Genomic DNA, 25,755 nt, shown 5'->3' on the forward strand with positions numbered 1-25,755 from the left:
AAAAAAAAAAAGAAAAAAAAAGAAGGAAAATGTCTTCGTTCACTTCTTCTGATGTTTCAGTTCCTGTAGGGACTCCCACTTCTTGTTCTTCTACAGGGCTTATCTCCATCAATGCTGCCACGCTGATCCCCTTTAAGTTATCAAAGGGTGGCAACTATGCGTCCTGGCGAGCTCAATTCTCTAATCTTTTATTTGGATATGATTTGTTAGGTTACGTTGATGGTTCTTTCAGTTGTCCTCCGGCCATGCTCAACATCCCCGGTGATCCTAATCCAGTACCCAATCCAGCTCACAAACTGTGGCTACGTCAAGATCGTCTCATTCTCCAAGCCATTCAAGCTTCAGTTGCTGGATCTGTTGCTCCCTTGATATCTTCATGTGTGACAGCTGCCAATGCATGGTCTAAACTACAAACCACCCTGGCAAATCATTCGCGTACTCGCAAGCTCAGTCTTCTATCCAAGCTTATGGAGACAAAACAAGAGGGAAGTACTATCTCTGATTATTTACAACTTATCAAGGTTATCATCGATGACTTGGCCTTGATAGGTCATTCCCTATGTGACGAAGAGGTTGTCATTCATACCCTCAATGGTCTCGACACCGACTACAAAGAATTGGCTGCTGCAATTCGGGCACGCGACTCGCCAATCTCTTTTGAAGATCTCTATGATAAGTTGACTGACTACGAGATGTCTTTGAAGCGTGCGGACAAACTGCCTGGATCAACTGTCACAGCTCAAGTCAGTCACAAGTCTAAACAGAAGAACACTCGGTACTCACCGAATATCACCCAAGGTTTGGCTACTACGCCTCTTGATTCTGTGAGTTCCATGCAACACCTCTCCTATCCTCCTAGTCATCCCTTCTCGCAAAGTGGCGACTCCAGCCATCATCCGTCTTGGCGTCCTGCCCTACCGAGCCATCAGAGACGGGTCGTTTGCCAACTGTGTGACAAAGTCGGCCATTCCGCTAAAGTTTGTCGGTCTCGTCCCCGCCTCCCTACTCCGTCACACTGGCCACAGGCAAATCTCCTAACTACTCCGACACCTAGCCAGTCCAACTGGATTGTCGACTCTGGTGCCTCTCATCACATCACCGCTGATCTTCAGAATTTGTCTCTTCACAATCCCTATGGCGGCAATGAAGATATCATCATCGGTGATGGTAAAGGACATTCTGACTCTAATACATTTACTCTCGATGATGTTTTATGCGCTCCTCATATTAAACGCAACCTCATTTCTGTTTCTCAATTTTGCAAACATAACAATACTTCCATTGAATTCTTTCCTGATTCATTTCTTGTTAAGGATTTGAGCACGGGGGCATCATTGGTCCAAGGCCCGAATAAAGACAACATTTATGAATGGCCGTCAGCCTCTCGAATGACCCAGCCCACTGTTCATTCTTCTGTTGCGGCTCCAGTTGATGTGTGGCATCGTCGGCTTGGCCATCCCTCACCCTTTATTCAGCAGAGATTATTATCTCGTCACTCTCTTCCTCTTTTTAAGTCCCCTAATTCTATGATGCATTGTGATGCTTGTCTTAGTAATAAGAGTCATCGGCAGCCTTTTGGTTCATCTTCAATTTCCTCCTCTAAACCTTTTGAAATTATATATACTGATGTTTGGGGTCCTGCTCCAATCTTATCTTTTGATAAGTTTCGATTTTATGTTATTTTTGTAGATCACTTCTCCAAGTACACATGGATATATTCTCTTTCTCATAAATCTGACGTTTCTCGCGTTTTTTCCACTTTCCAGAAGTTGGTCGAAAACTATTTTCAGTCTACCATTAAAACAGTCTACTCTGATGGTGGCGGTGAATATCAAGCCCTGGCGTCTCATCTCTCAGCTTGTGGCATTCAACACCTCAAGTCTCCTCCACATACTCCTCAACTAGTTGGTTCTGCCGAACGCAAACATCGACATATAGTAGAAACTGGACTCACACTTTTACATCAGGCTTCCATGCCTTCAACTTTCTGGACAGCAGCATTTCAAACTGCTGTCTACCTAATTAATCGAATGCCTACACCAGTTCTACAACACCAGTCCCCCTTTGACACACTGTTCCACAAACCCCCTAACCTTCGTAAACTCCGCGTGTTCGGTTGTTTATGTTATCCTTGGTTACGTCCCTATGCCTCTCATAAGTTAACATCCCGATCTTCTCCTTGCGTCTTTATTGGTTACTCACTTGACCATAATGCTTTCCGCTGCTATAATCTCCACACTCACAAAATCTTTGTATCACGTCACGTTATCTTTGTTGAGTCTAACTTTCCTTTCCAAACCCTTCCATATCCTGCCATACGGACCACTTCACTATCTCATTGGAGTATACCTTCGGATCAATCGGACGAGCCTCCCATGTCTTCGTCTACTTCCTCCCCTCCTGATCCGCACTATATCACTCCAGTTCAACACTTGCCCGTTTCCTCTGTTCCTACTCCACTCCACTCTTCTCCAATTGATGGGGCAATATGTTCCGAAACACAACCATCCTCTTTACCTCCTTCTCGCCCAAGTGCCCCTGACGTGTCTCCACTTGACCCGGCTTGTGCCACTGATCCTCACCCAACATTACCTCCTAATCCTGTCATCTCCAATCATCCTATGACCACTCGCTCTAAGCATGATATTTTTAAACCTCGTCAAGTACTTAACCTACAAGCTGTCATGAATTCCTCATCCCCCAACATTGAACCCACCACCTTCACTCAAGCCCAAAAATCTCCGCATTGGCGTATTGCCATGAGCGAGGAATATAATGCCCTCCTCCATAATTCAACATGGGATCTAATTCCTTTTCATCCTTCACAAAACATCATCGGGTGTAAGTGGGTCTTTAGAATTAAGCGGAACCCAGATGGCTCAGTTGCTCGATATAAGGCACGCCTGGTCGCCAAAGGGTTCCATCAACGACCTGGAGTTGATTTCACTGAGACGTTTAGTCCTGTTGTTAAACCCACTACAATCCGGCTTATCTTGAGTCTGGCTACCACTAAAGGCTGGCAATTACGACAATTGGATGTTAATAATGCCTTTCTACAGGGATCTCTATCCGAAGATGTTTTTATGCAACAACCCCCCGGTTTTACTCATCCTCAGTATCCACAGCATGTTTGCAAACTTCAGAAAGCCATTTATGGACTTCGTCAGGCTCCGAGAGCTTGGTACACTCAACTTAGCTCATTTTTTACTTCTGTCGGCTTTCTTAACTCCAAATCTGACACTTCGTTGTTTCTGCGACATCATCATGGAAACACAATGTATATTCTGGTATATGTGGATGATATTATTGTCACAGGCAACAATCCCGCCAGCATCCAAGCGTTCGTCAAACAGCTGGCAGCTCGATTCTCGCTTAAGGATCTCGGACCCTTGAGCTACTTTTTGGGCGTCGAATCTACCTTCACATCTTCCGGTCTCCTTTTATCACAACGCAAGTACATTCAAGATTTGTTATTAAAGACAAACATGCAGGATGCAAATGCAGTTACAACCCCCATCTCTACTAGCGGTTCTCTCAAATTATCAGATGGAAGTCCTGCTACGGAACCCACTCAATACCGCCAAGTTGTTGGCTCTTTACAATACTTAGCTCTCACGCGTCCAGACATCTCATTTGCTGTGAACAAATTATCACAGTTTATGCAGCAACCATCTACTCTACACTGGTCTGCGGTCAAGAGACTTCTACGATATCTTAAAGGGACTCTAAATCATGGACTCTTTTTTCGTAAACACTCTCCACTTCGTCTTCATGCATTTGCCGATGCTGATTGGGCGGGCAACCTTGATGATAGAACATCCACATCGGGGTATATTATCTTCCTTGGTGCTCATCCAATCAGTTGGAGTTCTAAGAAGCAAAAGACAGTCGCCCGGTCTACAACTGAAGCTGAATACCGTGCCATTGCCGCTACCACTGCAGAACTCAATTGGATCACGAATCTTCTCCAGGAACTCAACATCGATTCCACTCCTACAATATATTGTGATAATATTGGAGCTACCTATCTGTGCGCTAATCCGGTATTCCACTCCCGCATGAAACATATTGCTATTGACTTCCACTTTGTACGTGATCAAGTTGTCCGCCGTCAACTCCGTGTTTCTCATGTTCATACGGCTGATCAATTGGCCGACTCACTTACGAAGCCTATAGCTCGTAAGCTGTTTGCATTACATCAGTCCAAGATTGGCCTCCTTGATAGGAGCACCATCTTGCGGGGGCATGATAAGTAGATGAGATTTCCCTAACTGTTGAGGAAATCTCTCTACTCTGTTGAGGGAAATCCTCTAACCCGTTGAGGAAACTTCTCCTTCTAACCTGTATATAAAGACGGAGGATATGTCGATAACATTCAACTTCTTCTTCTACAACTCATTTATCTCTTTATTTTAACAGTATATTTGTCTTGAGGTCAGCTGACTCACACTCAAATTCGAATTGCAGATATTTATTGTTTCCCACCGGGATAAGTAACTCAGAAACATATTGACCACAAGGTAGGGACTTAATTAAAATATTTAAGCTCAAGTTAATCGATGAACTTATATTCTGGTCAAGGATCGAATTCAATGTGTAGTGACACATCTTCCAAAAGTTCATACCAAATTCAATGTGTCGATTCGACGATCAAGATCTATCTCATCAAGATCATCTCCGATCATAAATTTACAAACTCGGGAAGATAACTCGAGACAATAAGATTGACTCATAATTTCTTATAGCCTTATCGGAACAGCAAACACAGGATTTTTAAGAATAATTACAGAGATTCTCCTACCTGATAACTGCAAAGAGGGAGTACATATATTTGGTAAACATCCATGGTGACGGTTGGTGACCTGATGTGCCGTGGCTGGTGGGTCAGCACGGCCTGGTCCACGGGCGGGAGACTTTACTTGGTCGAACGGGTTGCCGAGATCGATCGACCGTAGGTCGGGATGCTGGCGTCGAGATGTTGGTTGGTGTCTCTCGGTCGGGACGGTCGCATCTTTGGGGGTGATCGCTCTCCTGCACAGAAGGCCCTCATCGGGTGGTTACCGACTTTAGCCCCTCAACGAGTAAGTTAGTGCTTGGTTCTTTTTGTTTTGACTCTCCCTGACCAGATACCAGCCAATGATTTTTATACTACTGTACGAGGGTCGGTCGTATGCGGGTTTGGGCTGACGACCGATCCTCGAGAGGAGAAGAGGTACCTTTGTGCGGTCGCTATCCCGAGCTTTCCAGGACGGGATGTACCGAGGAATGCCTTGGTATGGATCCTAGCTCAGTGCGTGGGAGTACTCCTCTTGGCGGTGGCGTGGTGCGGCGTTGATTGTGACATGGCTAGGGGCCCAAAATATACCATGTCAGTAACAAGCCACAGTCTCTGTTTATATGGAGTTTGCTACATAAATTGTTTCCCCTGCTTCTTTGTTTACTGAAAGCATGTTAATGGTAATATAAATGTCATTGTATTTCTTGTTATTATTGGTATTGGCATTCTTCTTTGGTCTTCTTCCATACATTGAGAACACCATGATCATATAAATAATTAAAATTAATGAGAAGTCATTATATCTTCTTTATTTTGCCTCTATATATACTGATAAGGTATATTTTGGGTCCTGATCACGTCACGACCAACGTCGTGACATGCCATTGCTAGGTCAGTAAGAGGAGTACTCCCGCACACCAAGATCCGTATCAAGGCATTCCTTGATACATCTAGTCCTGAAAATCCTACCACGCCAAACCCACGTATGGTCAACCCTCATGCAATAGTATAAAAACCCCTAACCGACATCTGGCCAGGGGAGGTGAAAACAAAAGAGAACCAAGTGCTAACTTACTCGTTGAGGGGCCAAAGTCGGTAACCACTCGACGAGGGCCTTCAGTGCAGGAGAGCGGTCACCCCCCGAGGCGTGACCATCCCGATCGAGAGGCGCCTTCCTCCACATGGATCTGACATCCCAACCTACGATCGATCAACCTCGACGACCCGTTCGACCGATCATTGACTCCTGATATTGACCCGTGGACCAGGACAAATTAATTGATCAGCCACGATGAATCAATTCACCAACATGTACTATGTTGTTCGATTTCTTTTCGGCTGAACAATTGTGATGGCACAGTTGCATGTTGAATTCCTTGTGCAGAACAAAAATAGTCATTTGCAGGACTACATTACTTCTGTTGGAGTCTTGTCAGACAAAAACTTCAAACCAAATAACACTGATGTAGCGGATTGGTAAATAAATTTCAGTTCCTTGTTATTTTCTGCTGGATTACCTGATTGCAAGTTAACTCAAATTCCTTCCTTCTTCAACAGTAGAAAAGTTTACATGATCATTCGATTTTGATGTTGTTTCAGGTGTCTCTTAGGGAATATGGCTGGAGAAAGGCAAAATACGAATCCACTTCAGGTGCTATTTGTTTGGAATCAAAATGCGCAGTTGCTGCAGTGGGTACATATCTTGAAACTTTGAATGAGATGAAGCATTCCATCATCAATCTGCTGCTTTTCGCTAGATTGAGATTGGAGTTACTCTATTCTGGAGCAACTACTCTATTCGGTCATCCATCAGCGCATACATATCGATATAGCACCTTTCTTTTCTTCTTACTTAGGGATAAAAAACAGAGCTTTCTTTTGTTTTGCAGGTTGTAACCATGAATTCTGCACCACTTGTGCATTGTATCTTCTGTTCAACCAACAACACCTCGACCTCAACAGCACCTCCAGGATCAGTGGCATGTCCTCTCTGCCGACATGCCAGTCACTTATTCATCAAGCTTCCTGATACAACAAGCCCGGTGAAAGACATGGTGAAAGTGAGTCTGCCCACACCTCTGTGTTCACTACAGCCTCGATACCGAGCTTAAAACCTGCCACCTCGAAGGCCAAGCACACAACCAAGTCCTACTTCCAGAACAAGCGAATCAAGCAAAATTCTTCTTGCATGCCTTGCATAAGAGCTTATCTTTGATTATATTTGGGTGTGGGTTGTTGGGCTGATGGCTCATATTCAGCCCATGTGGGTTTTATCAGCCCACAGACCACATCCCCTCTTAACCTAACCCTAATTAAGATTAGGGGGTGTGATGGCTGCGTTTTAGAGGCATATTAAGGCTATAGCAACGAGGCAGATCTTGTGGCCACAGGGACAATGCAAAGAGACTGTTCTCAATCATCTAGCAGTGTTCTAATCTCAGGTTAGATCAAATCTACAGTAGACTCTTGCTGTGATTACTTGGGGAGGTTTTAGATATTATGGGCAGCGACGTGATCCATGTATCACAGTTATTCTCTTGTGGTTGTTGCTAAGGTTTTGGGCAAGAGATTGAGATTTGTATATTCATTATTCTCATAGTGGATTATCTCTAGTTTGCCCTGTGGTTTTTACCCTTCACATTGAAGGGGTTTTCTACGTATATCTTGGTATTCTGTTTGATTGTGTTTCCATTTTATTCCGCTGCGTATTATGGTCTTCTAGTATTTGTTCATATACAAAGGTTATTTCTCTTTATATCCCCATCACACCTCTGTGTTCACTACAGCCTCGATACCGAGCTTAAAACCTGCCACCTCGAAGGCCAAGCACACAACCAAGTCCGACTTCTAGAACAAGCGAATGAAGCAAAATTCTTCTTGCATGCCTTGCATAAGAGCTTATCTTGATTATATCGAGCTTAGATGTTCTTTTTTCAGCTATCTTGATTTCTGTATCCAGTATTTGTTGCCGATAATATTGGCCTTTCAGATGTGATTTGTTAGCATTCTTGTAAACAGATTATAAGACCATTAGTAAAGCTGTTAAGATGTAAACATAAGATGTGAGAAACTGTTGTGTGTAGTGCAGAATTATTGTACCAAAAAAGCTATTCTAGTTACCAGGAAAATGTAATTCTGAAATAATTATTTCCTTCATATCCGGTCAAGAAGTACTTCCATGGTGTATCAGTTGTTGATGATTACTGGTTGACAACATGTCTTAGCAGCTCTTTCACTACTCTTAATAGTAAAATAGGTGCTATTAAACCAAACAAGTAATACTGTATCGTACCGGTGTTTCGAGGTTGACTCGGTACGGTACCGACATACCGAGCGGTATACCAGGACGTACCGAGCGATACATAAGGGTGCTCCGAACAGTTTTATATTTTTTCTTTCTTAATGTACTATTGCTATAGTGCAGTACTGTAACACTACTATAGTGTAATACTGTAGCACTGTATCTGAGTGGTCCGCGTATTGATGTGTCGTTGAACCGGTACATACCGGGCGGTACCATTCGGTATTGCATACCATAAAACCAAATATAATAAAATAAATAGTAACATGATAAAGAAAATTTTATTTAAAATAATAGGTGGAAGTAAAGATGAAAATTAGTGTTGACAAGAAAAATATATTGTAAAAATAATACTATATTAAAAATCGTTTTCAGGAATGTATATAATAGAAAAACATGGAAAAAGTAACTTCCGTTGCCGGGACTCGAACCCGGGTCTCTCGGGTGAGAGCCGAGTATCCTAACCAACTAGACTACAACGGATTGCTTGATTAGGCCATAATTCATAAAAACACAAATTCAGATATGACAACTCAAATATACCCCGCGACGCCAGTAGTAAACGTTGCTTCGAGTCAATGGAGACGTTTTGAGCGATGAGCGACGAGCTCCGCCTCCGCCGGCTTCGCGCCCAAGGCCTGGCCGACTGCTGCCGTCCTCACAATTTGTGGCCTGGGACGAACCGTCGACTACATGTTGAGCAAAGGAAGTCGGGACGCGGTTCCTCTTGCCGACATCTCTCGTGACTTGGATGTTGCTCTGAAGGTGTTTGGTACAGTGCCCGAGAGAGAAATGCGTCTCTTGGACGGCTACACAAGCAGCTGATCGAACTCTCTCGGGGCGGGGGCCATTTGTTTCGATCCAGGTAATTGATTCATCAACTTTAGTCAACTTAAATTCTTCGATTCGATTGACTTTTTACACGTGCGTGTCGAGACTCAAGTGTATGGTAGGAACGAAGAATACCTCTGAAGCAGCTGAATCCAGGAAACAAATGGAACTTTGTTGTGCATTGGTGAGGCCTCATAAACAATCAATTAGAAAGATGGCTTTTCCAGTTCAGAAAGGTCAGTTCGATGCATACATATCTCTTCAGTTTAGCCTTCTTGGGTGTTGGAGGGCCGCCGTATTCAATGGGAAAGTTGGTGAGCAACGTCGACATTTGGCCCATTTCATCATAGGACAAACATTAATGGCTATTTGACTTGTGCCAAGTTAGATGCTGCTGTGGTTACTACTACTGATATGTGTTTTATGTCTTTCAATATGAGGCTTTTATAATTAATCTTTAAGATTTTGTTGTTCTTCCCCAATTCTTTTTCTTGTTCTACCAAATGTCTCTGATTATTTGCAAGCTGGAAATACGTACAAGTGTAATTATTTGGATGGTTGTAGGTATAATGACTGCTTATTATTATAAGTAAGTTAGGTTGATTGAATCACCCCTGAAATTTACGGAGGCGATGTGAAGCCACATATCGCCCCGATAAGCCTGCAATGTAGGCGGGTTGAGTCAACCCGAACTGTCTATGTTGGACCCAATTTTGGTGAGGGGTGACGTCGCCCTGACAAATTTCATGGGTGATCCAGTGCCCTTTCATTTTACTTAAAGCAATCCTTTTTCTGGATTTATTATTAATATTATAAATACTAATATTATTATCGTTATCTCTGTGATGGTTGGAATCCACAGTCCAGCCGAAAGCGCGTTTGGGCGTCTCGCTCACGCGTCCACCACAACCCACCCCTCCTAGCTCGCAATATTTGTCGTTTTAGATCGGCAACCAGTCACAGTCGTGCTGCGTCACTCAATCTGTCTCTGTCTCTCTCTCTCTCTCTCGTTCCTCTTCTTGGCCTCTGAGGCGGATCGCATATTGCCCGCTAACCCCTCGTTGGATTTCTGATCGTTTCTTCGTTGGTCGCACCGGCACGTAAGAATCCCCAATACTTCGGCACCGAGGGTTCTTTGATTTCTTAGATCTATCTTCTGAATCCGCTATGGTTCCTCCTTTTCTTGATAGATCTCACTCTTTAGGGCTGATCGCTTGGGTTTGACTTTCTTTTGCTTGTATATTTTGGTCTTTGATTCTTTTCTTGTCGTATGGTTTTCGGTTCTGATGATATTATCTAATCCGTGTGAGATCTGAGGAATGACGGACGTGATCCAGCAGATGCATAATGTACTATTTTTGCTTTAGTTGTTTTCTTTTGGTTCGTTTTTATGATCCTGTTTTTTTGGGCTCATAATCAATCGTCTCTGTGATATTTTTGGAGTTTAAGTAGTCGAATCGAAGGAATTTTTTGGGACGAACTCCTTGTTCTTTGTGATATTACATTTCGTTGTTGAACTATCTTATTTAAACTTCAGATTGATCTATATGTCTTGATGAGTGAGCGCTAGCGTTCTATGGACTTATACCTATCATCTGCAATGATCTCTTGTGGGCATACCGTCAAATTCCATCTTGCAATTTCGCCTTTTTTTGTAGAAACTTTAGAACCTCCGTGTCTTAATCTTATGGATCTTTTCTTGGGTTGAAAGATTAGAAATTGTTCTTTGAACGTACGGTGTGGTTTATCTCATTTATGGTTGTCTTTTTATCCTTCTAAGCATTTAAATATGATCACTTCTTTACAGAAAAGAAAAAGACTTTTGTACTTTCCGTTTACAAATTGGTCCACCAATCAATATTATCCTTAACAACCCTTACAACAATGTGAAAGGATGTACCGTAAACAGTTTGATAAAAAACATGTAATACCAAGGCACCTGTAGGAGTCTTTTTGAGTTAGATAATGTTTGCTGGAAGTGTATGTATTACGAGGGAGAGAACAACATATTTCATTGGTTGGACCAGATGCATGCTAGTTAGGATTGAGTTAGGTCTTGTACATGAAGAAATTCTGGAATTTGTTGGTCTTCTGCTTTGTGAAAATAGGTTTGAGTTATATAGTTGGTGGCAGAACCGAGGATATACTTCTAGGCTGTTAATCATGTTCCATCTATCAGTGTTGCCATGAAATTTAGGTAATTTAGACTTTAAATGTATGGTAAATGGACTGATCCCAATTATATAGCCAAGTTCTCACTAGTCACTATTTGGTGACATTGAAGGGTATAGATATTAGGAACGAGTTTCTAGGCAGTTTCTTCTTTGCAAATTGTAATTTCGTTTTCTATCTTCACTTATTCAGTGTTACCTTGGAATGGTGCTATTTATTAATGATTTTTAGTTTAATCTTGTCATAACCCTTTTGATGTCTTGGTCACGCACTTTCCCTGTTGGCTGTTATATTTCCTCATTCATTTTTATTTTTCTTTTCTCTGTGAAGAAGTCCCTTGCAAGCTTCTCTCAACTCTAATATATACTATGACTACTTTTACTAAAGCCGCTTGTCATTCACTCATGAAAGTTGCTGTTTTTTATTTATTTTTATTTTTTTCTGTATAAATGTGACTTGCAAACATATACTACCTTCTTTTGCTAAAGTTGCTTGTCTTTCACTCATGTAAGTTGCTTTATTCCTTTTCTTTTCATGCTCAACTTCTGTTTCTCAGTCTTATTTATTTTGAAGGGAAACAATGTCTTACTTTCTATAAGAAATTGCATTTTTTTTTTCTTCTTCTAGAAAATTTTCAATCACACTCAGTATTCTTAAGATTGCAATATCGATGAATTTCTTACCACTAAAGGTTTTTGAAGCAAAGTTTGATTCAAGATGGGTCTCACACATGGAACTTTGAAGCAACTGTGTAGGTTTGATCCAAGATTCTATTAGTAGCTAGGTTCCCATTAGTTTCCTAGACATGGGAAGAGTTGAAGCAAATTTGTAGGTGTCTATCAATTTGTTGTGGTTAAAGTTGAACAAACTGAAGAGTTGATAATAGCCATGTTCTTATTTTGTTTTACTCTGAGAAAATATTTTTAATTATGATTCAAAATCCATGTAATGCATTTTAAAAAATAAATTCTTCATCGACCATTTTATATCAATTCTGATAAAAGTACATTGTGGTCTTGCTTATGTTCTGAAAGCTTCAGCTTGATTCAGCTGTCATCTTTTTGTACAATAAAGACCCTGAGTTCTTTGAAGAATCTTGAAAGAGAAAGATATCCAAGTTAATTCTCAAGTTATAAGAAGATCCATCAAAGGAAAAGAGTTCTATGAGAACATTGCTGCAGCTCTGCTTATATACAAGTTTGTTAAACATTATCATGTTTTTATGAAAGACCTAAGAAGTTTGAGCATAATAAGTGGTTCAGATTCCTCATAAGCTGATTATGACTTTTTCATTATGGTAGAACAACTATGGAGAGATGAATAGTCTATAAATTTTATTTGCGGCCATTGTACCTAAGTTCATCAAGTTAGTAGTCAATTTGCATATGACAAGCATGAACTATTTCTAAATTTGAAAGAAAAAGCTCGTTAGTTGCAATCATACCTAGATGTTTTGTCATATAATTCCACAGGCAATGCCTAGAATGTTCTGATGAAATCCTTCTTTTCTGATAGTTGGAGAGCATCAGGTTTAAACACTGTCAAAATATACTAATGCGAATTGCATACACACACACACATTGTAGTTCCTTGTAAGTACTGATGCCATGGCTGGATATTTTTCATGTTTTATATATCTGTATTGACTCCCTATCATGACTTATTAGTGACTACCTTCTTTCTCTGATGCAGGACTTCAGGCAGCTTAGACCTTCTTGACAGATGGTTCTTGATTCACTATCATCTCCTCATAGGAGATCACAGAACACAGTTTTCCTGGCATCCCCGTCCAAGAAGCAGCAGTCGGGCTTCAATGAGCCTGGTAGTTGGTCCACTATTTATGAGCGGCACAGGTTTCTCTTGATGATGCTAGCTCTATTGGCATTCCTATGCACCATCTATTTGTACTTTGCAGTTACTTTGGGAGCCACAGGTTCATGCTCAGGAATGTCAGGAGCTGAGAAAGCACTTTGCCAGGCCAAATCTTCATTGCACAAGGGGAAATTGAAATTCTTTTGACCAGCAAGTGGTCTCGAGCATCTAGAAAAGCAATGCCTCTGGGATTAATGATCAATTCATGACAATTCATAAACACTATATGATATGGGGGCATTGCATGTTTGGTTTCCTGCAGCAAATTATACGATTTGTGGGTTGTGGGTTGTGGTTTACCGATGATAAATGTGTATTTGATTTGATGTGTTACCTGTTATAAGGGTGTACTTGATTTTTTGAACATGTAATCCTTAGATGATTACTGTCTTAGTTTCTGTTTCTCTGTTCATTAGAAATTTACAGTCTTCAGTCATTAGTTGAAGATCATTGTTAACATTGCCCCATCATTCATATCAGTACAATATTGTTTACAAGACATCGGTTGTCAACTTTAGAAAGGGAATTGATGTCTGGATTGTGCAGCATTGACACATTGCTTTTGTTGTTTTGAATCCATGACAACCTTCGTGGTATTCTGTTGTCACCAGAGTAATGACCTTATGAGCAGCTCATGGTGTGCTCTGATTCTGATATGCTGGAGTACCTGTCAATGCATCAGCATTCCCATATCATTTCTTATAATCACATAAATATTAAGATGCTATGATGATGGCATCTTCATGTGTTCTTTGACATCTTGAAACTATATGTATATATATATACTTAGAAAATAAAAATATTCATCTAATTGTAGCTGAGTTAGCATTTATATCTCATATTTATGAAAATAAAAATATATTGTTATAGGAAATTATAATCATAAGCAACACGATCTGATCCTTACGAGTCTCATTGCTAATAATAGTAATTTTTAATGTCAAGAATAATCCTAATATTTTATAAAATTATTAATTTTATGAATCACACGATAAATGATTGTGTATCAATTATTACGAAGTATTAAATGGTATAATGTGCATAAAATTTAAATTGAATAGCCCCCCGATTTATTGTTGTTTTTTAATAAAGGATGATTTCTATACCTCTTTTCGAAAATAACGCCTTCTTTTTTTTTGTTTTAGGAGAAAAAACGTATTTTTATGTAGACACGCAATTGATGGGATGAACCCCCCGTTATCGATCGCCTCCAAGGCTACTTGGACAGCCCATTTCCTTACAAACCCAGTCGCGCTCCCTCCACGTGTCCGGACACGTCTGGTACATTCTTCACCTACCTTTCTTTCTACTTTCTCGCGTCCGTGCTTTTCCACCCCTCGCCCTCTCCGCACCCGAGTCCATTTCACGGACGAAGGGAGGGAGCGAGAGAGAGCCAAGCGATTGGTTCGGATCTCGGACGATCGAAGAGACGAGGCGATGGAGGCGTCCGTACCGGAACCGAGGAGGCGTCGGATGGGGAGGCGCAACGCCGAGTCGCCGGCTCCAGCGGAGGGGAAGCGGCCCGGAGCCCGTGGCCGCCCCTCTCTCGTGCGGTACGACGAGCTGCCGGATTACCTCAAGGACAACGAGTTCATCCTGGACCACTACCGCTCCGAGTGGCCGATCCGCGATGCCCTCCTCAGCGCCTTCGCCTGGCACAACGAGACGCTCAACGTGTGGACGTAAGTACCGCCGTATATCAGAACGACCCCTCGCCACGCCGTCATAAGGCCAATGACCCCCTTTTTCCCTTTCTCCTCGCCAGGCATTTGGGCGGCTTCCTCCTCTTCCTCGCCATAACGGTGGCGGGGTCGATGGAGGCGATCGAGGAGGTCACCAGCGCGGTAGTTCCGGGGCTCCCCGCGTGGGTATTTTCGTAATTCCATTTTCATCCCCTTTTTTCCCCTCGGAATGTATATTAATAATAATAAAAAACGTCTTTGCAGTTGGATGGTTCGATCGTGGAACGCGTCGGGGAATATTCTGTCAGTAAGTAATTCAAATTCATTCAAAATGAAATTTCATTTCTCGGTCGTCTCGTTTTCGAATTTTAAATGCCGTCTAAGATCTTAGAATCACCTCGTACAAAAGCAAAGTACGCTTTCCGAGTACTCACCCTATCGTAGTGCCGTGGTTTGGTTGGAATTTAGCTGGATAGGTGATGGGGTGTGGGATAAGCCAACTGACCGACCACGCTGCAGAATCTACAGATAAGCAACTTTAAATATATAGATGATTAAGGTGATTAAATTGGATGTGTCTGATGTGGCTTATTGAAATGGACCTTCATCGCATAAGGCAGGCAATGTGACCCAATGCGAAGGAAATACTATTTAATGAAATTTAAGTACCTTCTTTGTTTATGTAGTATAGTGGAGAGCAGATTCATGCTGTGTGCAGTAAGATACCCTGAGTTTTACCCTGTTTCGGCCTATCTTTTTGTGCCCCGACCATAGGTGGAGTCACGCACGTTGGCTGTTTATGGGCGGGCCCCCGCACGTCCCATTTTAGTGATGTTGCTTAGCTGTCTTACCAGAGGCAGGAAACAGGATGCTTCACCACAACGGGCTCTCCACACCATCTGGGGGAAGGGCGTGAGCTAAAATTTGGAATTTGTTTGCTTGCACAAGATTATGATGTCACGTGCATTGAGGACTAATATGAACGGCTTTGATCTTACTCATCAGGAATCTTCCGCGACGCTATCATCATGGAACAGATCAACCTCCTCCGGTGACGTCGTGGTGCCGAGATGGCCGACGCTTGTCTTCTTGCTCGGCTCCATGGGCTGCCTCTCCATCAGCGCCGTCTCCCACCTCCTCGCCTGCCACTCTCGCCGCCTCAACCTCTTCTTCTGGCGGCTCGACTACGCCGGCATCTCGCTCATGATCGTCACCTCCTTCGTCCCGCCCATCTACTACGTCTTCCTCTGCCACCCCGCCGCCCGCATCGCCTACCTCTCCATCATCGCCACCCTCGGCTTCCTCGCCATCTTCACGTTGCTCGCCCCCGCCCTCTGCGCCCCCCGCTTCCGCGCCTTCCGCGCCGCCCTATTCCTCGCCATGGGCTTCTCGGGGGTCGTACCCGCCGTGCACGCCTTGTGGCTGCACTGGGAGCATCGGGAGGCCCACGTCGTGCTGGGGCTGGAGCTAGCCATGGCCATCGCCTACGCCTCGGGGGCTGGCGTGTACGTGAGCAGGATTCCCGAGAGGTGGTGGCCGGGGGAGTTCGATCTCGTCGGACACAGCCATCAGATCTTCCACGTTCTGGTGCTCGTCGGGGCGATCACTCACTATGCCGCCACCACGGTGCTGCTCGACTGGCGGGACCGGTCGATGACCTCCTGCAGCGCCTTCTATGCTGAAAGCGTTGCCTCGTGATTTGCGTGATCCATCGAAACGCTGTTTCGATGATGGGTGATCGGCGGTACCTTGTCAGAGTTGTGGCTGTCGTGATCTAATTCGTTGACAGCAGTACTTGCCTGATGCACTCTCACGCTTTCGGACGTGCTAATAATTTACCTTTCATGCTGTTAGTTGTGGTTCGGAATGTATTTGAATTTTTAATATGTATTTAAAGAAAATAATTTGAATGAACGTATAGTCATGAAATATTTTAAATATAAGCATTGTTTGATAAAATTATATTTTAAAAGTTTATAAAATATTATATAATAAATTTATCCTTTTAATATTTGCAATATTTATTCAAAAAATAAATACATATATATTTTTTAATTAATAAAATAAATAAATGTAATATTACAAAAAATTTCGTATGACCTCTCCTCTCTCTCTCTCTCTCTCTCTCTCTCTCTATATATATATATATATATATATATATATATATATATATATATATAATGTTACCTTCTAGATAATATAAATCTTGTTGATAATATTATAATATCATAGGGTATTTTAAAATTTAAAGAAATATATTAACATCCCACAAATGTTGAATTGATAATGTTATCTTTAGGTAGCATAAATATTTGAACATTTGTTATCTTTAGGCCAGATAGTACCAAACTAAATTGATATCAAATTTATATGAAAATTGGTGAGGAATCATCCTAAATGACCTATTTGGATATGAATTATTTCAATTGGGGATAAATACGCTTGAACTGATCATTCGACCATTGTGTGCGTCATCACTCGGCCATAAAAGGCCACGAGGGTGGTCGCAAGAGGGTCACAATCATTAGGCTCCAATAAACCATAGGCTAAGCCCCGTATTAGGGTTGCAAAAAGGCTCAAAGGCGATGCTCAACATGAATTAATTTGTAAGAGAAGCCATGTAGAGTTATTGAGCATTACTCGGATACAAAGAGCAGCTATGACATGTGTTGATTGCATGAGGTGTTAGATAAACACATCAAGCTGATTAAGTGTTTTGGTTGGTGATAACATGACATTTGATCATCCACATGTCATATTCTTCCTGTCATCTATCCCCTCTTCATGTGGTTTTGTTAGAAGGAGAATGTTAGGACATAATATCTTTATGTTAGAATTGGTCATAATCACTTTTGTCTAATCACATTTCATAATTTTTTCTTGGCATTATTTTGACTTGAGAGGATTAGTAGATGCTTTATGTTAGAATTGGTCATAACAAAATGTAGAAAATATTTTATCACCAAGTTTGATCATCATATTAAGATACGCAAAACTCTTTAGGGCCGAGTTTGATTACGTCAATAGATTATTGACGATAATTATTTTAGATCAAATTCTAAATATATTATGAAATAATTCTTATTTTATGACTAAATATAATCATGTTAGGAAATGATTTGTTCTTTAGCTTATCAAGAACTTTCATATTGCATATTAGTCAAATCATCTAGCCTAAAGGGGATTGCTATAATGTTCGGTCTTCTTTGATTGATCAATATGCACCAAGTCAACTATCAATAAAATCACTGGGGTACATAAAGAGTCAAATGATGGAAACCAAATGATACTTGATTGATTGATTCATACTAAAGTGGGTCTTAAGCCTTTGGCCATTTCTCACATGCATTTAAACTTTGAATATAAGATCTATTGACCTCCAGCTTTAATAAGGGCTATACATAATGATTCCTTTTAATTTTTTAATCTTGTAGGCCACCAAAAGTTTGCTAATACCAATAAAATTAGCTTACCTAAAATTTTCAAGTGCTATCCAACTCGATCATCATCATTGAGATAAGTGAGCTTCAACTTACTGAAGTTAGGTCGAGAACGAGATAAGTGAGCTTCAATATGATAACTAGGTAGAGTAATTTATTATCTCATGCCTACAAAAGACCCTCTAATGTTGAGTTTGAGTTTTCAAGTAGAGTATCGCTTTCATTGTAGACTATATAATGATAAGGGGGATCATGCAACTCATGTTGTCCAAATGGATGAGCACGATGATAATTAAGGCTCATAAGAATTTAGTACCACGAGGCCCAATATTTATAGTATCAATTTTTTATCCTTTTGATCATGTTTAATTGGCAACGAGTTGAGAATGAATGATAAGAGAAGAGGATGATGGATGGACACACCCTCCACATCCAATCCGAGAATATTACCTCACTCGTCGAGTCAAGAAATTATTATATTAACTACAATATGAAGAATCACTTTAGTCGTAACACAAAGCTAAAAGGTATATATTAAGAGTTTATATGATTCTAAAAGGACCATATACTCGTAATCTCTAAACATTCGAACGATTAATATCATAAAGATGTATTAGTATCATACAAAATAACAATAGTTTTGATGAGTATAAATGAGAGTCATGAACTTATCAAAGTTGAGACAAGATAAAATCGAATACTTAATCGAATACTTAAGAAAGATGCCGAAAGAGAAAAAGGATGTTAAGACAACATCCGATGTGGTGAGCAAAGAAAGACATTACTCATAAAAATTAATTCATGAGAATAATTATATAAAATTATAAAAAAATGGCTGCACCGTCATGCATTACATTTAATTTAATGCCATCGTATCCTAAAGGAGGAAACCAATCATTAAAATTTGAACATTAATAAATAATTGATTAATTAATCTTATCCGTAGCATATCCAACCACACGAATAAGGAAATAGATATCCACTGCGTATTCATTTCCTACTTAGTCTTACCCAACAAGGAAATGATTAGCCTATATTGGTAAATCTTATATTTACAAAAAAAAAAAAAATCATTGTTTAGAAAAAAGAAAGGTTCGATCGCTACAAACATTCCCTAATTCATATGATTCTATTTCATACGAAAAGTAACACTGATCAAGTCAAAGAAAAATAAATGCCACCGTACAAATCTATCAGTTATCCATTTCCATGCTCTCTACCCTTATCCTATTTTATCCAAGTATAACGGAGACCGGGAGAAACCAAAATGGGATCCACCGCACACGTGTACCGAAGTTGACCACATCCGCCAAATCGTACGGCGGTCCAAAAAGGCGGAGGAGGGATGATCCTCTAAAAATCTGACGTGGCTACTGTCAATGGGTGAACCCCGCAGACGCGACCAATCTCTTACATCCTTCGGATGGGACCCACACTTCGTGTCAGGGGTGTGTTTCTGAGTAAACTAGGGGGAGTGTCCCGTACGAGAGATAAAGGACGACGGACGAGGACGCGTTGTCGTCCCGTCTCTCCGTATATTAAGACCGGTAGCGACGCATTCCTCGTATCGCTTCCAGTTGTTGCGGAGAGGAAAGAAAGACGCTCTTGAGAACTTTTGCGTGAGATAATGGCGTCGATGGGTGCACCGTCGGGGGTTGGTTTTTGCGCCGGTAAGAGGCCGGTGTTGAAGACGAAGAGGAGTGGCGGCAACGTGAGGTGTGCCGCCACCAAGAATCTGATGGAACAGTACCGAACGCTGAAGATCCAACCCGGGGCGTCGGAGCAGGAGGTGAAGAAGGCCTTCAGGCGCCTCGCTCTTCAGGTGCCTCCTTTCTCTCCTTAGAAATTTCGTTTACCCCTTCGATTGCTGTGATCCGATTGGCCAAAGTCGTGCCTTTTCTTCGGCTTATTCGGAAAACAGAGGAATTTGGATGATGCTACTTATGAAATTTGTTTGAAAAGAGGGGTTTTGATTCGATCGATAGGTTTTGGGAACATTTATGCGTTCGTATTTCCAGAATTATCATCAGTTAATAATCTAATCTATCTGTGTTTTGATGTTTGAATTCTAATGTCGCTAATCGAAGGAAGGTGAGCTTCTTAATGCAGTACCATCCAGACGTCTGCAAAGGTGGCAATTCCAGTGTAGAGTTCCATCAGATTAATGAAGCATATCATGTAAGTCATCACTGTTTGGTAGAACAGTTTGATGCCAATCCGGATTTAGTAACCATTAGTTTCCAGTATCGACTGGATCTTCGTAAGAAAAAGGTGGATTTTTTATGGACATTTTTGTCATGGATCGTATCAGATGGTGATGAACAGCTTTAGACGATCCAAGGAGCAGGACTGGAGTGACGACGTCGGCGCCGATGAGTTGACGACGGAAATGTATGACCCAAACCGGGATTTGTGGGAGGAATGGATGGGGTGGGAAGGGGCGAGCACCACCGGAGACTACTCTTCCCACATCAACCCTTACATATGAACAACCTCTCTCTCCCTCCTTTGATTCTTGTGATTTTACTCTTCGTTTGTAGAAATCGTGTACATAATCTCTTCCCGACCTTTCAACTGCGTTGGATGTCTCTGCACATTATGACTTGGATTAATCAAATTACATTTGTTTGCAATCGGGTTATATCAAATGACTTTTCTACAAATTATTTATTCCATGATCTATGCTTACAACATTCTAATTACGCATATATGATTGTAATATGCTTTTATTTGAGGGATGTGAAAATGTTAAGATAATGTGTTTTGCTATTTGGAAAGGTGAAAAAGTTTTTTATTTTATTTTTTAAAAGGTAAGTATGATGATCAGTCAAAATTTTCACATCGGTAAATCTTCGAAAAAAAATATTTTCAATTGTAAATTAGTTTGGTAGGAATAAAATGAAAAGAATTTTTATATATTTAGTGTAAGTGTTATTTAGAGATAAAAAAAAAAAAAATGATCAATTTTGATCAATTCGATATCACAAAATTAATTCGAGACTCTTTTTGCAAGTGTTGCTTGACGAGGGAAGAAAGAAAGAATTTTTTAGAGGATGTGATTCAAAATTTATAATTAGAAGAGGAAAAAATACACGTGATGATGGAATAATTAGTATTAGTGTTGTATGGAAATCACAACTAATTAGTATTAGTGTCATACGGACATCACAACAACTTATTGTATGTAAGAGGAAAGTAATTTTTTAATTTTATAAATTTTCTTTAAATATTATATTGATGTGATATGTCTTGATGTGTTATTATATTTGTACATATTAGACTATATCCATCGAATGATTAAAAATCATGATGATATTATAAATTATAAGTAAAAAATTAAATATATTTAAGGCTAATTTTTTTAAAAATTTTAATTTTGAGAATTCTCGTAAAATATCTTAATTTTTTAGAACCCCTCCACCGTAAAACGTCATCCTATGCTGCTTTCATCATCACTTTTGTGCCCTCGTCGAACCCCAACTATTGTCTCTCCTCCCTTTTGCTCTGTCGAATTTATTACCCATAGCCCTCATGCAAGGAAGGAGGGGGTGTGAGGGCTGTCATCACCTCTGTGAACACCATTGGCCTTGCTCTTGTGTTTCTTACTAACAGGAAGGATGTGATGACGGCCCTTGTGCTCCCTCCTTGCGTGAGGGTTATGGATAACCAGTTCAGCATGGGAAAGGGGAGGGGAGGTAGCTATTAGGGCCCAACAAGGGCAAGACCTCCACTGTTGGTTGCCTCCTCGCATGGCTACACTATGAGCAACATGCAATTATTCGTAGTGGAGGGGGGCAGTCGACGGGGTAGAGGCATGGCCAGACTATCATGAACGATTGTCACACACCTACAATACTTTCATCTACGTATCGTTCGTTGTTTTTGTTTGATTGTACATATGCTTTCAAATGTGTTTTGCTATGTTTTGTATGTTTTTGCTTGAAAACTGAGCATGAATAATTTACAAGGCTACAAAGTGATCAATCATCAGAATGGATAAAACTATCCTAAAATGATCTAGTTTTTGCATGCCATAGCTTGTTTTATACATGTTGTGGTGTGGTACAAAATATCAGTGATCTCAGCACCTTAGAATTACTCGATTGTCGCAGGACTGGATGAGGGTTTAGGGTAATGTTGAGCGTTGATCACATAGCACGTAAAACCTATGGGAACTTGCCAATACACTTGACACTCGATAAGCAATTATTTATAGACTTACGATTATTCGTTTGACTTTTAAAGTCCTCTTCCTCTTTTTTTCTTTTTCATATAAAGTGTTTGCTGAATTGCTTGTAAAGTTATCCCTTTGCGAGATATCGAGAGTTGTCCATTGCTTGTTTTTAGAACTAATTAATTTGCTATTTTATATATCCTTTGGGGAGATTGTCAATGCATGCATATCTCATGATTTAGGCAATTCTAGCTAAGTTTATAATATTACAGTATTAGAGTGAGAAAGTAATTCGAGTAAATAGTAAAAGTTTACAATCCCACCATGATGAAGCACCATAGTGGATCAAGTAAAATTGGACAAATCGAACCATTATCCCAAGCAATCGTAGGTGGGTTGTAAATGCAAACTTGCTTTCAAGCTATTAGAGCCACTCAAAAGGAGCGCAATAGCAAAAATGATGAGTGTGAAGTTAGATATTCTTTGCGAGCAGAGGAAACACAATCTAGAGCACCAATTGAAAAGAAAAACTAAGGAGAGGCTTATAATTATAGAAACCCACATTAATATTCTCGAAGTGAGTCTAGATAAACTCTACTAAGGCTAACGATAGCTTCTTATGGTAAAGAACTCATAAGAGAAGGTGGAATCATAGATTAATAAGGTTGAGTCCCAAGTAGATTGATTGATGGAAGATACCAAAGACTCCATATAATATCTACATGAAGTTATAGTGAAACTCATGTCTAAGATCATGTTGCTCATGAGGGCTCTAAATGTGGGAGGGAGCAACACCTATTTTACTCCACCATAAAGTTTGAGAGTACTCAAGCCACATTGCTACAGGAGTGCTAAGGATGTAAAGGAGTTCGAGAATTTTTTGTTCGATATGGAATAATACTTTCAAGCTACGAGATTCGATTATAAAGAAATTAAAATTTCAATAACAATAATCTATTTGAATAGAGATGCAAAATTTTGATGGTAAATACATTGAAAAGATATCCAATAAGGTCGGTGTCGAGTAAACACTTAGGAGGACTTGAAGTAAGAGTTGAGAACTCAATTTCTACTCGAGAATACTTAGTTCATTGTAAGAAGGAAGCTTAGACAACTTCACCAAAACACATTCATTCAAAACTATGTAAAACAATTTTTAGTGCTAATGCTAGATATATAAGACATATCCGAGAAGGATAAGTTATTCATCTTCCTTGATGACCTCAATTCATGGGCACAACAGGAACTATATCGAAGAAATGTTACAGATTTGGTCAAGAAAATTACAACTATAAAAGACTCACCGATTTTGTTTCCTTAGAGGATTCATGATAGAAGAAACAATCTTCAAAAAATTACTCATCTATGTATTCCTAAGTGAGAAAATTTGTAATTGAGTAAAAGAAAAAGAGTTCCCATAAAGGGTCAACTTCAAAAGACGGATGCTTCCTATGTAGATGATCGCATATGGTGAAAGAGTGTTCATAAAAGAAAGCACTAAATGTGTTCAAAGTATCAATTTATCCCCTTAGATCAGATAAGGACAAAGTCATCGTCCTTAATTCGAGTAGTTCAGAATCCAACAACGTCGATGAGGAGTCGCAAAGATTCTGGATGGAAGCAATGCATTTGTTGAACACGTTACAGGGTCAAGTGAGGGAGAATATGAAGATAAAATAATATAAAGTAGGTAGTAGCAAGCTGATGTACGTGGACATCAAGCTATATGGCTAAACAACCTGTGCGATAGTAGACATGGTCGTTACCCATAATTTCATTACCAATTGAAAGCAAGGGGACTTGGGTTGAACCTAGAGAAGAGCCTAAGTTAGATGAAGGCTGTGAACTCAGAAGCTAAGCAAATCTCCGAGATGGCAAAGAGGGTTCGTATCAAAATCGAGATGTAGAGTGGAAGCACAAACATGATAGCAATGCTACTGTACAACTTCCAAGTGATATTCAAAATGAAGTTCATGCACACAGCAAAGTTGATGCCAATGTTGTTCTTAAACCCCTTATGTTTGATGGGAGCTGATGACACCTATGTGGTTCTAATTTTTCGAGGAGGAACCAATGACCAATAATAAATATCGATTCTATAACTAAAGAAGAGGGTGTAGAAAGGCAAATTAGTTTTTGTGGCTATGCCATTCGAGTTATCGAAAATTTTATCACCATGCAGAGGCATGTATCACTAATCTTACTAGAGTCAAGAGCGAAGCCTCCAGTAAACCACCATACCACATAGCCCTTCTAGAGTTGGCAGAGCTCAGGAATCAACTACATGAGTTGGTAAGTAGTGGTCTTATCCATAGTTCTAAAGCATAATTTGAAGCTCCAAATCTCTTTCAAAAGAAATAAGATGGGAGCCTCTGACTATGCTTCAACTATTAGACTCTAAACAAGGTGACGATAAAGAATAAGTACCATATTCTGCTTATCATGGACTTGTTTGACCAATTGGGAAAGACAAAGTATTTCTCCAAACTCGACCTTCGATCGGGGTATTGACGTGTGCATATAGCTCAAGACGATGAAGCAAAGACTATTCGTGTGATTAGGTATAGAGTGTTCGAGTTCTTGGTGATGCCTTTCAGCTTAAATAATGCTTATGTCACATTTTGTACTTTCATCAATAAACTATTCAAGAAGTATCTAGACAAATTTATGGTCGTCTACTTGGATGATATCATTGTCTATAGCCAAACACTTGAGGTGCATGTCAAACACTTTCGAATAATTTTCAAGATTCTTAAGAGAAAAGTGCAGGTCATGGCAAAGTGGATAAAACAAAGGTGCAGGCCATGACAGAGTGGCGAACACCAAAGAAGGTACTAGAGCTAAGATCCTTCCTTGGTTTCATCAACTATTATCAATGCTTTTTAGCTAGGTACTCGAAGCGTGCAGCTCTATTGGTGAAGTTGTTGAAGAAAAAATAACTTTGGCAATGGTTAGACAAATATGAAGTGACATTCCAATATCTAAAGTCTAATATGTTAGAAGAAATGATACTCAAATTATCATAGGAAGCCTTTCAAAGTTTATACAGATACTTCAGACTTTGTTATTGGGGAGTACTTACACAGAAGGGTCACCCGATGGCCTACGAGAGTCGCAAGCTCAATAAGACTAAGAAGTAGTATCGAGTGCACGAGAAGGAGATGACAACAGTGATCCATTATCTATAAGTATAGCAGAACTACCTTCTCATAATGTGATTTGTGCTGAGAACAAATAATATCACATTGAGTCACTTTCAAACATAAAAAAAACTACCCAAAGTAAGTACAGTGGTAGGACTTCTTAGCTGAATTTGTTACAATAATGAAGTATAAGTTAGAAAGGGCAAAAGTCGTGATTGATGTATTGAGTATGAAAGTGAAACTAGTAAATGCATGTAACTAAAAAGTGGAGGCCAAACAAGTTAGCTGCACTCTAACTTCTTTTCTAGGATCAGAGATGGACTATACAGTAATCCCAAGTAATAACTTTAATGCAACTAATTA

General features: G+C 40.2%; 2 protein-coding genes, 1 long non-coding RNA gene and 1 other non-coding gene across 4 annotated transcripts; 3 read left to right on the forward strand and 1 right to left on the reverse strand.

Moving 5' to 3' along the window:
* Nucleotides 1–8,488: 8,488 nt before the first annotated feature.
* TRNAE-CUC (transfer RNA glutamic acid (anticodon CUC)) lies at nt 8,489–8,561 on the reverse strand. Its single transcript has one exon. It is a non-coding gene; the product is annotated as a tRNA-Glu (tRNA).
* Nucleotides 8,562–9,232: 671 nt separating this feature from the next.
* Nucleotides 9,233–13,452, forward strand: LOC135598089 (uncharacterized). Its single transcript, XR_010481488.1, has 2 exons — nt 9,233–10,009; nt 12,774–13,452. It is a non-coding gene; the product is annotated as an uncharacterized LOC135598089 (long non-coding RNA).
* Nucleotides 13,453–14,291: 839 nt separating this feature from the next.
* Nucleotides 14,292–16,555, forward strand: LOC135612554 (heptahelical transmembrane protein ADIPOR2-like). Its single transcript, XM_065108985.1, has 4 exons — nt 14,292–14,635; nt 14,719–14,817; nt 14,900–14,942; nt 15,641–16,555. Exons 1-4 carry the CDS (start codon nt 14,391–14,393, stop codon nt 16,331–16,333), a joined length of 1,080 nt encoding a protein of 359 aa, XP_064965057.1. The 5' UTR covers nt 14,292–14,390; the 3' UTR covers nt 16,334–16,555.
* A 3,110-nt stretch (nt 16,556–19,665) lies between these two features.
* LOC103973951 (chaperone protein dnaJ 8, chloroplastic) lies at nt 19,666–20,683 on the forward strand. Its single transcript, XM_009388660.3, has 3 exons — nt 19,666–19,897; nt 20,185–20,253; nt 20,387–20,683. Exons 1-3 carry the CDS (start codon nt 19,703–19,705, stop codon nt 20,561–20,563), a joined length of 441 nt encoding a protein of 146 aa, XP_009386935.1. The 5' UTR covers nt 19,666–19,702; the 3' UTR covers nt 20,564–20,683.
* The last annotated feature ends 5,072 nt before the right edge of the window (nt 20,684–25,755 follow it).

The sequence above is a fragment of the Musa acuminata genome, chromosome BXJ1-2, assembly GCF_036884655.1.
Source record: "Musa acuminata AAA Group cultivar baxijiao chromosome BXJ1-2, Cavendish_Baxijiao_AAA, whole genome shotgun sequence".
Classification (NCBI taxonomy): Eukaryota; Viridiplantae; Streptophyta; class Magnoliopsida; order Zingiberales; family Musaceae; genus Musa; species Musa acuminata.